Source organism: Coregonus lavaretus (assembly GCF_964263955.1).
Source record: "Coregonus lavaretus genome assembly, chromosome: 17".
NCBI lineage: Eukaryota > Metazoa > Chordata > Actinopteri > Salmoniformes > Salmonidae > Coregonus > Coregonus lavaretus.
In genome coordinates this window covers 21,819,365-21,832,975 of record NC_140004.1, presented here as the reverse complement: position 1 = coordinate 21,832,975, position 13,611 = coordinate 21,819,365, and the positions used below count along the sequence as shown (strand labels likewise).

Genomic DNA, 13,611 nt, shown 5'->3' with positions numbered 1-13,611 from the left:
TCACATTCTAGTGACTCGTAAAAAATATGTGCAACGGCTGGCAGGTAGTCCAGCATTGTCATCTCTGTATTTTTATTTCTTTACTGGAAGAGGAGGCTCGTAGGCCCTGGGTTAGTGGCTTGTGAATGAGGCTGACCAGGACTTCCGTCCCTCATACTGGCTGTGGCTCTGCAGGTGTGTGTGTTCCAAGGATCATCAGCTGAAATTATAAAGGACGGCAGAAACAATATTTACAATACAATTCTAATTAGTTTTTCAACCAAATGCCCTACCATCACTTTTGGTATAAAGCAGTGCGCTGGGGTTAGGAAACCCCTCTAAAAGACAAACAGACAGCAAGAGAGACAGAAATTGATTTTTTGTAAAGTACCTGAGAGTTTGAGCCACATCTGTGAGGTGATGTGAAGTCCAGAGGTGGCCAGGGCCCCATTGTGAACATATTTCTGCCCAGTGTGAATGCTCTGAAAGCACATACATTAACTTAAGTTAATATGAATAGCAAGAAAATACAGAGGACCCAATGTAGCCAGAAGAGCCAGCTCACATGTAAGTTATTGGGATCCGAGAGTTTTCTGATCAGCATATTCTGATTTAAGTAAGAAATGTAGACAAAATACATAGCCTAATCATACCTGTAGACGGCTGTTTGTCAGTTGATACACTGACATGAATGCAGACAGTCAGTCTCTGGCCTCCTTGTTGTAAGGTATATTGAAACCTTTGTTTTCTTTTAGGCTGGTCCTGAGACTGCCTTCTTCGCTTCACTTTGTGCTCGATTGTACACACACACGCACGCACACACACACACAAACACACACACACAAATCACATGTTGTGGTATATTTTTACTTTGTTCAGAGGACAGGAGAATCATTTAACCTTTAGAGTTTAAAGTTTCTACGAACTTGCCCAGTGCAGTATTTTATAATTAAATGGCCTTGTGTGGAAAGAAAATCCAGAATAGGCTTACTTGATTAGCCAAAATGATGTATTTGTGTAATGACAGTTAGTAATGTATTTTCTATACATTTATTAGTTGCATTGACACAATGTTTTTAGATAATAATAATGTGCCATAGGCTGCATCGCACCCTTATCTGTGCACACTCTCATCTTTAAATAAGCTTAGCTATTGTTAACAGTAAACCCCCTTGGGAAGGACTAATTAGTTATTGACTTCCATTAACACATTGGTGTTACTGTGTTTTTTTGCTACCGTAACCCTAAACATAACATTGCTTGAAACAATGGCATTGCATGTGTTAATTGACATTGCTTAAGTGAATAAGTACAGAGTTCTGGTCATCTAAATCACCTAGAATCATGTGATTCTAACCATTGTAATGTGTTATCTATTCCACTAGATGAGGCCGCTGCGTTACTATTTTCTTCACTTCTATATAAGCTGCTATTTTGTTATCAAAATAACCATGTGGAACTTACTGTAACATGTTTCTCGCATAAACATGTTTATAGATTGATAACAGTACAAGTCAAACTAGGTCAAGTCAAACTCGACCCTATAAGTACTAACTCATAATGTGATGAGACCATTGTGCAATAGTGTGGCTAAAGGTACAAATAAAAGTTGTGTAAGCAGATCTTTGTTGACAGGGTTTACAAGTGAACTCTGTGCTGGGGTCCAGACAGTTTGAGGTCTGGCTGGACTCACTTTGCATACTTGCCAGATCATTCAAACTGCCTGACGATCACTGCACATATTAGGGACCCTCTTTCAGCCCCCATGGCCACTATTATCACAGACTCACAGAAGCCTTTCTCTCTGGACCCCTACCATGTCTCTGAGGAGTTTGGCTTCATCCTCCCTGCACCCCTGGTAGGTACAGCCTCCTTATCTTATGGGATACCCATTGCATTTGTAATCAGCGTCAGTCATTAGTTGGCATTTGTTGAATATCATTATGGCTGTTGCTTATAGTCATTATTTCTTGTTTGTTAAATCAAAGTAAGTGGAAAGTAAGTAGTATTGATATATTTTGATATGTGGTAAGCAGGTTGTAACTTTCTCAGCCTCAGACAGTGACATTAGCTTCCCTGATACCCCCAAATCAAGCTGTGGTTTAGACTGTATTGGTGTTTTTGAATTTGGAGTGCAGAGTGCAGATGAGAGCATTCCAATCCAGGCAAGGTTGATACATGCTACACTTTGTTGTGGCAGAATTGGGGTGAGCTGGTGCCACCTCTCAAGGGTTATGTTATTGTTCTGTGTTGGACTTTGATGTTATGCATTTCATAGACTCCTGTTATGTCTGCACCCTAACACAAGGCCATTGTGTTCTGGAATTGTTACTTGCATAAAATAACTGTTGTGTAACAATATGATTGTATTATCACCTCCCACTATATAAGGGACATGTAATCATTTACTCTTGGAGCTCCTTCCCTGACTGCGATCAGAGACGGATCTACCTTGCAGCTGCTCGTATGCATTAAAATATTCACTATTAAACCATAAAATTAGTCTCTGCCTAATCTTTGGATTGAGTTTTCCACAACAACTTGCAATTGGCATCCTTTGTGTTTGTCCTGTAAGTGAACTTTATCCTTTATCCTTGACAAAGCAACGCATTGATGTCATGATGAAACAGCAAGATTGATTTCTAACTACTGATATGTCCATGGAATACATAAAATGGAATACATAAAATGTGTGGAATAGATTTCATAAGCTTGTTTGACACTTTCCACAGTTGCTTGTGGTTTAGGCGTACTCTGCATAACCTGAAAGATAACCTATGCAGCACCTGATACGAGACAGAGCATCCAACAAAATGATTCAATGAGGGACAATACATTGACACTTTTCAATATGACTCAATACCCTAAAGACAGAGTTGCTGCCATACTACCAGCCCTGGATGGACATTGCCCAGCATGTTACAGAGCTCATCTACTCTCACACGCTGCGCTCCCACATTCTCAAGGTAAGGCTCTGTCTATGCTGTAAAACTCAGCTGATCAGTAAACAGGGATCAAATAGGGGGGAATGGATTGGAATTCCACCACCTGGTTGAATTCCACCAACTTGGTTTGGAAGACATTATACAGTGAAAATGAAATAGATTTATACGTTCCACAGCTTTTGGTGACAGTTCCACATAAACAATCTAAACTGTTAATAACAATGTGTGACTTCACCTGCGCAGAGAAGACAAAAGATACATCTGATTTGATCATGAAGATAATTATTTTATATTAATTTAATTGATTAATTACATACACATGAAGTGTTCAAATATCAAAACAAGTAAAATGGGTAATTTGCAATGTTTCAAGCATAGTGTATTCATAATTATTAACATTTGTACGTGATAGTGTCAGCTCCATTCTTCCATTTACTCACTCAGATGCCCCTGCTGAACACCCAATTCCTGGAGAGCCACAGAGAACTGCGTCTGGCCCATTTGGCCCTGAGTGTGATGACCATGGGCTACGTTTGGCAGGAGGGGGAGCATGACACAGTCAAGGTTTTTCACCAACCCTTCTTATTATGAATGTTCTGGAGTGTGAAGTGAGACACAGTAATGATGTAACTTTTAGATTGTTTTGGGTAAAGGCTTTCTTCCAGTATCACAGCAGGTGACAAAATAGCTGAACATTTCCTAATACAGTTGTTCTCAATCGCGTACAAAAATGTTTTGAAACTGTGGTTAAATGTACCTATAGCAGAAGAACAACGTTCAAATGCTTAAATACATTTGCAGAATGTCTGATCATGTTCTTGCCTTTGTAGCTGGATTGCATATCTTACACCCACATTCGTAAAACTTTAAATACAATTGTGATCAAAATTCACTGTAAAGTGTTTTGTTCACAGAATATCAACACGTAGCTCCTAGTTGCCAGTGATTTTAATGCAGGAAAACTAAAATCTGTCTTACCTACTTTCTACCAGCATGTCACCTGTGCAACTAGGGGCAAAAAACTCTAGATCACCTTTACTCCACACACAGAGACGTACACAAAGCTCTCCCTCGCCCTCCATTTTGCAAATCTGACCATAACTCTATCATCCTGATTCCTGTTTACAAGCAAAAACTCAAACAGGAAGTACCAGTGACGCGCTCCATATGGAAGTTGTCCGATGAAGCGGATGCTAAGCTACAGGACTGTTTTGCTAGCACAGACTGGAATATATTCCGGGATGGCATTGAGGAGTTTACCACATCCGTGTCACTGGCTTCTTTAATAAGTGCATCAACGACGTTGTCCCCACAGTGACCGTACGTACATATCCCAAACAGAAGCCATGGATTACCGGCAACATCCTTACTGAGCTAAAGGCTAGAGCTGCCTCTTTCAAGGAGCGGGACACTAATCCGGACGCTTATAAGAAATCCCGCCAAGCCATCCGACGAGCCATCAAACAGGCAAAGCATCAATACAGGACTAAGATCGAATCCTGCTACACCGACTCTGACACTCGTTGGATGTGGCAGGGCCTGCAAACTATCATGGATTACAAAGGGAAACCCAACCGCGAGCTGCCCAGTGACGCGAGCCTACCAGATGAGCTAAATGCCTTCTATGCTTGCTTCGAGGCAAGCAACACTGAACCATGCATGAGAGCACCAGCTGATCCGGATAACTGTGTGATCTAGTTATTTACAGTTCGCAAACAATTCTCATTTTGCTACCTCGAGAGTCATGGTTCGTTTTTATGAGTGACTCATTCATTTTTGTAATTCATTTGACCTGCTAGTGCTGGCCGCAATAAGTCATGCAGCAGGATTAATACATGCTCCTCGGGCTCAGCGGCTCCAGAGACAATGTTTAGAACTGATAATTGATTGTATGGTGCAAGAATGAATGCAAAAAATTGATTATTGAATGCTATGATGGACACAGCTTTGTAGAACCAAAACATACACAGCCTCTGCTCAACAGACCCGAACTCGAGAACGAATCGTTTGGGGGACTGCAGTTTGCGAACGACATTGTGCTTATCACCCTCACGGCAGTCAAGCAGTGCATTCCGCCAAGAGTCGTTCACAATCTAGTCCGGTTGCGGCCACAACTAGACCTTGTTTCAAATGTACAGTATCAAGAAATAATCGTATTTGTTTGCCTAGCAATCAACAAATGTACATTGTTTAAAGCACACGTTTACAAGTCTCAGTCACAAATGACAGCTCAAATAAGCTCCCTATGGTGAATGACATGTGAACGAGAGGCTTGAGGAATCTCGACTCTTTCGAGTTTTTAGTTCATGGTTCGCCAGGTAGGTGGTCCTGCCTGCTCCCTATGGCGAATGAGATGTGAATGAGAGGCTTGTAAAATCATGACTCTTTTGAGTTTTCAGTTCATCGTTCACCGATAGGGGGTCCTGCTTGCTCTGGGCATTACTGACTCCAATGAACGAAATCAGTCAAAATATTAATTATTTTGACCGAACAAGTCGAAAAGATCTGAGTCAGTAAAAAGAGCTGAACTTCCCATCACTAGTGTGATCACACTCTCCATAGCCGATGAGTAAGACCTTTAAACAGGTTAACATTCACAAGGCCGCAGGGCCAGTTGGCAAGTGTCTTCACTGACATTTTCAACCTCTCCCTGACCCAGTCTGTAATACCTATATGCTTCAAGCAGACCACCATAGTCCCTGTGCCCAAGAACGCCAAGGTAACCTGTTGAAATGACTATCGCCCCATAGCACTCACATCTGTAGCCGTGAAATGCTTTGTAAGGCCGGTCATGGCATCACCCCTACCTGTCCCAGACCTGCTGTTTTCAACTCTTAATGATCGGCTATGAAAAGCCAACTGAGATTTATTCCTGATTATTATTTGACCATGCTTGTCACTTATGAACATTTTTGAACATCTTGGCATGGTTCTGTTATAACCTCCACCCGGCACAGCCAGAAGAGGACTGGCCACCCCTCATAGCCTGGTTCCTCTCTAGGTTTCTTCCTAGGTTTTGGCCTTTCTAGGGAGTTTTTCCTAGCCACCGTGCTTCTACACCTGCATTACTAGCTGTTTGGGGTTTTAGGCTGGGTTTCTGTACAGCACTTCGAGATATTAGCTGATGTACGAAGGGCTATATAAAATAAAATTGATTGATTGATTGATTGATCAGCACCATCATCCCAGACACCCTGGACCCACTCCAACTACAGCTCAGCGTTCAACACCATAGTGCCCTCCAAGCTCATCACTAAGCTAATGACCCCGGGACTGAACACCTCCCTCTGCAACTGGATCTTGACGGGCCTCCCCAGGTTGAGGGTAGGCATCAACATATCCGCCATGCTGACCCTCAACATGGGGGCCCCTCAGGGGTGCGTGCTTAGTCTCCTCCTGTACTCCCTGTTTACCCACGACTGCGTGGCCGCGCACGACTCCAACACCATCATTAAGTCTGCCGACAACACAACGGTGGTAGGCCTGATCACAGACGATGATGAGACAGCCTATAGGGAGGAGGTCAGAGACATGGCAGTGTGGTGCCACGACAACAATCTCTTCCTCAACGTCAGCAAAACAAAAGAGCTGATCGTGGACAACAAGAAACGGAGGGCCGAGCGCACCCCCATTCATATCGAGGGGGCTGTGGTGGAGCAGGTCGAGAGCTTCAAGTTCCTCGGTGTCCACAACACTAAGGACCTATCATGGTCCAAACACACCAACACAGTGGTGAAGAGGGCACTACAACGCCTCTTCCTCCTCAGGAGGCTGAAAAGATTTGGCATGGGCCCTCAGATCCTCAAAAGGTTCTACAGCTGCAGCATTGATGGCATCTTGACCGGCTGCATCCCTGCTTGATATGGCAACTTCTTGGCATCTGACCATAAGGCGCTACAGAGGGTAGTGCCTATGGTCCAGTACTTCACTGGGGCCGAGCTCCCTGCCATGCATTTACAAACTTATGTAAATTAGATATTTCTGTATTTAATTTTCAATACATTTGCAAACATTTCTAAAAACATGTTTTCACTTTGTGTGTAGATAGGTGAGAAATTTTTTTTTTAATCCATTTTAAATTCAGGCTGTAACACAACAAAATGTAGAATACGTCAAGGGGTATGAATACTTTCTGAAGGCACTGTACATGTACATATTAACACAATTACCTCAACTACCTTGTACCCCTGCACATTGACTCTGTACCGGTACTCCTTGTATATAGCCTCGTTATATTTATTTTATTGTGTTACTATTTCCTGTTTTTTATTTGCTGATTTTTCTTACTTTTTATGTCTGCATTGCTGGGAAAGGGCTCGTAAGTAAATATTTCACAGTCCACACCTGTTGTATTCGACGCATGTGACAAATTCGATTTTATTTGAATAAATCCTGCGCACAATGTGCTTGTTTTCCATTTTCTTCTTGATTAGGAATCCTATTTTATTTAACGTGTATGAAAGTGTTTGGTGAAATATGCATAAGAGGAGAGTAATTACCGATAATTCTGCACCTTTTGATAGTTATATTTCAAATTTTGATCATCATGTTTTAATGACTGCAAAGAAAATGTATTGATCTACTGGGATTTTTTAAAGACAGACTAACTTCTGTTTTGTCTGCATAGACTCAAGAGACAAGTATCGTTGCATTAATGTTTTGCAATTTTGACGGTATAATATAGTTTTGATGAATGTATTTAAGTTTTTAGAAGATAACTACATTTTGAAAATGCATTTACTGTTTTATAAAAGGCCACAGAGTTCTGTGTCTTGTGGACTCCATTTTGTAAATCAAAAACGCGATTGAGAAAAACTGTAATATCGTCCTACTGTAAATCAAAGGTCAAAATATCCAGCAACTTTGGCACCTTCAGGTTTGAGATATGGAACACCAACAAATCGTTACTGGATCCAAACACATTAGGGACTTACTATATGTACATTGACTTTCTGTAAACATAACCCCAGTCATCATGCAATGCACCGAGAGTATCATCAGGAGAATAATAGCAAGTCCCTCTGATATGAACTCTTATCTCCCATAAGATGCTCCCCCGCAACCTGGCCATTCCATACTGGAAGGTGTCTCAGCGTCTAGGCCTTCCTCCCATCCTTACCCATGCAGACGCAGTACTGGCTAACTGGAAGAAGAGGGATCCACATGGGTAAGATTGGAATACTCAAGAGTCTCCGGAGCTGGTCTCCGGGGCAGCAGGTAGCCTAGCGGTTAGAGAGTTGGGCAAGTAACCGAAAGGTTGCTGGTTTGAATCCCCAAGGTGAAAAACCTGTCAATGTGCCCTTGAGCAAGGCACTTAACCCTAATTGCTACAGGTTCGCGTTGAATGGCGGACCCTGTCCATGACCCCACTCTCCGAGGGTGTCTCAGGGAGAGTGGGATGTGCAAAAAACATATTACGTGTGAAATAGGACAAATACAGTGGGGAGAACAAGTATTTGATACACTGCCGATTTTGCAGGTTTTCCTACTTACAAAGCATGTAGAGGTCTGTCATATATATCACAGGTACACTTCAACTGTGAGAGACGGAATCTAGAACAAAAATCCAGAAAATCACATTGTATGATTTTTAAGTAATTCATTTGCATTTTATTGCATGACATAAGTATTTGATCACCTACCAACCAGTAAGAATTCCGGCTCTCACAGGAATGTTAGTTTTTCTTTAAGAAGCCCTCCTGTTCTCCACTCATTACCTGTATTAACTGCACCTGTTTGAACTCGTTACCTGTATAAAAGACACCTGTCCACACACTCAATTAAACAGACTCCAACCTCTCCACAATGGCCAAGACCAGAGAGCTGTGTAAGGACATCAGGGATAAAATTGTAGACCTGCACAAGGCTGGGATGGGCTACAGGACAATAGGCAAGCAGCTTGGTGAGAAGGCAACAACTGTTGGCGCAATTACTAGAAAATGGAAGAAGTTCAAGATGACGGTCAATCACCCTCGGTCTGAAGCTTCATGCAAGATCTCACCTCGTGGGGCATCAATGATCATGAGGAAGGTGAGGGATCAGCCCAGAACTACATGGCAGGATCTGGTCAATGACCTGAAGAGAGCTGGGACCACAGTCTCAAAGAAAACCATTAGTAACACACTACGCCGTCATGGATTAAAATCCTGCAGCGCACGCAAGGTCCCCCTGCTCAAGCCAGCGCATGTCCAGGCCCGTCTGAAGTTTGCCAATGACCATCTGGATGATCCAGAGGAGGAATGGGAGAAGGTCATGTGGTCTGATGAGACAAAAATAGAGCTTTTTGGTCTAAACTCCACTCGCCGTGTTTGGAGGAAGAAGAAGGATGAGTACAACCCCAAGAACACCATCCCAACCGTGAAGCATGGTGGAAACATCATTCTTTGGGGATGCTTTTCTGCAAAGGGGACAGGACGACTGCACCGTATTGAGGGGAGGATGGATGGGGCCATGTATCGCGAGATCTTGGCCAACAACCTCCTTCCCTCAGTAAGAGCATTGAAGATGGGTCGTGGCTGGGTCTTCCAGCATGACAACGACCCGAAACACACAGCCAGGGCAACTAAGGAGTGTCTCCGTAAGAAGCATCTCAAGGTCCTGGAGTGGCCTAGCCAGTCTCCAGACCTGAACCCAATAGAAAATCTTTGGAGGGAGCTGAAACTCCGTATTGCCAAACGACAGCCCCAAAACCTGAAGGATCTGGAGAAGGTCTGTATGGAGGAGTGGGCCAAAATCCCTGCTGCAGTGTGTGCAAACCTGGTCAAGACCTACAGGAAACATATGATCTCTGTAATTGCAAACAAAGGTTTCTGTACCAAATATGAAGTTCTGCTTTTCTGATGTATCAAATACTTATGTCATGCAATAAAATGCAAATTAATTACTTAAAAATCATACAATGTGATTTTCTGGATTTTTGTTTTACATTCCGTCTCTCACAGTTGAAGTGTATGGAGGACTAAAAGTGCCACAATTAAATAAATAAATACACCATTAAATAATTACTTAAATGTGTCATTAATTAATTAAAATTAGAATTAAATACATAAATGTGTTATTAAATGTGTCATTAATTAATTCAAATACCGATTCATTTTATGTAAAATACATATATAATAATTTCACTATTTACATTTACATTTCATGGTCCTGCGTTGGAGTGCTTCCTGAATTACTTAAAACTGTCAAACTGACCCATCAAAAGTTGGTAGGCGGAACCTAACGCCTGATTGGTTACCCTCTGCATCAAGCCAAGACAAATCAATTCCGGATAATGTCAGCAGGTCCTGCTTCTACATCCTCTGCTAAGTTTAAAATGTCTCTAACCAACTCCCTGGAAAGTTCACGGAGATCCTCCATTGTCTCTATCCAGGTTGGCCTACTCTACTTCAGACCAAAGCAATGGATCAGACTAGATTCGCGTTAGCCCCGCCCACTGACTTTGATGGGTCAGTTTGACAGTTTTAAGTAATTCATGAATCACTGCAATGCAGGATCATGAAATGTAAATGTAAATAGTGAAATAATTATATATGTATTTTACATTAAATGAATCGGTATTTGAATTAATTAATGATACATTTAATAACACATTTATGTATTTAATTCTAATTTGAATTAATTAATGACACATTTAAGTAATTATTTAATGGTGTATTTATTTATTTAATTGTGGCACTTTTAGTCCTCCATAGAAGTGTACCTATGATAAAAATGTCAGACCTCTACATGCTTTGTAAGTAGGAAAACCTGTAAAATCGGCAGTGTATCAAATACTTGTTCTCCCCACTGTATAAGCACCCACCAAATGATTCTGTTATACTATTCTATTTTTGTCTCTCAGTGATATTTAAGGGAAGTGTGTTTCTTTTTCATGTCACCTCCTCATCTCCCATACCAGACTGTTTGACATGGAGTAAGTATTGCCTTGAATAATTGATTACAACCAGCTGTATTTGTAGATTCCACACATTCCAATAGTCTTTGCTCGTTAGCTCTCGCTGACATTTGAAATCATACTATTGCAATCTAAAAATCTCCAGAAATGTTTGCAGGAACGTTGACTTCTTCTACCAGCTGTCATTGTGGCCATGGTGATAGTTATTGTTTTCATCGCTCTCCCAGGAACTTGGAGCTGCTTGTCACTCTGCCTGGTGGGGACAGTGTGAGGGGGTTCTTCATGGTCACTCTATTGGTGGAGCTGGCTGCGGTGCCAGCCATCAAGGTGAAGGCCTCTTCTGAAACACACAGAGCTGTAAAATGAGATGCCCAATTGGTCACACGCAATGGTGTTGTATTATGTAGTTTGCTTTATGATGCTTTGTTCAAATTGATGTTCATTTCTGTGTTTCTGAGTGACATTCTGATTGTTAATGTGGGTGTGTTTCAGAGTATTCCTCTGGTTATTAATGGTGTCCAGTGTGGTGATGCTGAGACTGTGACAAGAGCACTAGAGGAAATCAGCCAGGCCATGGAGGGCATGACAGATGCACTCAAACTGATGCATGGTACTACAACTGAAACAGATGTTTTACTGCGTTGATATTCAGTCCAGTTCACCTGCATTCTCAGCATATAGATGTCTCTTATGTTGTTCCAGCATATGTCGAGCCAGAAGTATTCTATGGCATTATAAGGATCTATCTGTCTGGGTAAGTACTGAACACCCCTAGTAGGCCTAGACAATACAAACAATTAGTTTATTTGTCTGACAAAAGTGAATGACACATATCATATACATATAATATATGATTGTATTCATAATGTATGGCTGTATGTGTGTGGATCAGGTGGAAAGATAACTCATCCATGCCGGCTGGGTTGGTGTATGAGGGCATCCAGGCAGAGCCTATGGAGTATTCTGGTGGGAGTGCTGCCCAGAGCAGTCTGCTACACTGCTTTGATGAGCTGCTAGGAGTCAAACATGAGGAAAAGAGTGGTAAGAAAGCAAAGGTAGACAGGTCCAGAGGAGTCAATATTACCACACAATAATTAATCAATGTTTTGCAGAGATATGTATGGCTGTGTTAACAAGTACATCTTAACAGGTGTTTTCTTTGGCAATAAGGAAATGTTCACTTAAAACCACAAAGAGTTAGGACGGTGGAGTCGTGTTATACAGATGTGGCTGCACGTCTACAACATAATGGCATGGCATTGTATTTACATAGACATATTTTTTTTACACAAAGGTCTCCTAAAGATGTTATTTCCACTGAGGGTGAATATGCTATTTACTTGTACAGGTGCCTTTCTGACCCGTATGAGAAACTACATGCCCCCTTCCCACAAGCATCTGATCCAGGACATATCTCTGCAGCCCTCCCTGAGAGGCTTTGTCCAGCAGCAGGCCAGTGAGCTGCTGACCAAAGCGTTTCAGCTCTGTGTGACCAAGCTAATGGCCCTCCGCAGCTACCACATCAACGTGGTCAGCCGCTTCATCACTGTGCCCGCTGCCCGTGCCCGCCAGCTCCGAAGTCAGGGCAACAGTTCCCAGGAGGAGACTGTCAGCAGGGCGCCCACGGCTCTGGAGGAGACGGGCACCGGCGGCTCGGGCATCATGAGCTTCCTAAAGACTGTGAGGGACCGCACACGGGACGTCTCCCTGCCTCTGGACAACAAGGCCTTGCAGATGAGCCCAAACGGAGCACAACCTCAAAACACACATCACGCAACTCAACAAACACATCTGCAATCTAACACACTTTAGAGACACTTTTATACATCTGTTTAATAAATTAATGAAATGACTGGAAATTATGAGAGGTTTGTGCATGACTTGTTGCTCTATCAAGGTTTGATGTCTGACTAAACGAGTCCTGGTGTTATTGACATGGTCTGTATAAAAGATGCCATTCTTTCAGTCCAAACCTTAATTTAAACCATCAGTGTTCGTTTCCAATAAATGCAACCACTAATCTCTTTATTCAATCTAAAATAGAATGTTAAATATGCATCGGATGACTAGTCCAGACTAGTCCAGACTGTGCTCATACCACAACCCCAATTCCTGGATGGCATTTGGTCATAGTCAGAAAACTCGCACTGATCCCCAGGGCAGTTTAACCCTCGGATGCATAGTAAACATGACGCCCCAAGAATGCATATGCCAGGTCAAAATGACCCGATAATGTAATATCTGTGTTTTATTTATATGGGTCTAAAATGTTATCAATTTTGTGGAACATAATTATTTTGAGTGATGATTTGGACCTTTCAATAATTATTTTATTGTTTTAAATGTTTTTAGTCGCTCTTCAACTGTTTGATACACATTTCAATGATAACTTATTATGAAAATTCGGAAAGGCTATTGAAAATATTAGCATATTTGTCTTACAATCAATCTTACAATCAAAGTTTCACATTCAACCTTTAAGTGTGAAGAACAAAATAAAACCACCTTAAGCATATTTTATAACATTTCAAAACATTTATTTGAATATCCAAAGTTCATCATCAATATAAACGACAACACTAACAATTGGGAATTTAGAAAACATAAACACTAAAAGGAACAAAGTGTGTGTGCGTGTGTGTGTGTCATGCTTACTTAGGCTGTCTTAGTCCATGCATTTGTTACAAACCACAAGCATGTGACTGTGCTCTTTGCAGACGGGTGTGTTGCACTGAGAACACCAGCAGCTGACCTTTCTATCCTTTGTGCTTGGGCAGAGCTGGCACCTCT

The 13,611-nt window shown here is 41.8% G+C and overlaps 1 protein-coding gene across 1 annotated transcript; it reads left to right on the top strand.

The window, feature by feature from the left end:
- Nucleotides 1–1,661: 1,661 nt before the first annotated feature.
- Nucleotides 1,662–13,336, top strand: LOC311144444 (indoleamine 2,3-dioxygenase 2-like). The gene is made up of 10 exons (XM_084180461.1): nt 1,662–1,837; nt 2,850–2,945; nt 3,369–3,488; nt 7,973–8,091; nt 10,825–10,839; nt 11,049–11,148; nt 11,314–11,431; nt 11,524–11,575; nt 11,714–11,862; nt 12,170–13,336. Exons 1-10 carry the CDS (start codon nt 1,745–1,747, stop codon nt 12,631–12,633), a joined length of 1,326 nt encoding a protein of 441 aa, XP_084036587.1. The 5' UTR covers nt 1,662–1,744; the 3' UTR covers nt 12,634–13,336.
- The last annotated feature ends 275 nt before the right edge of the window (nt 13,337–13,611 follow it).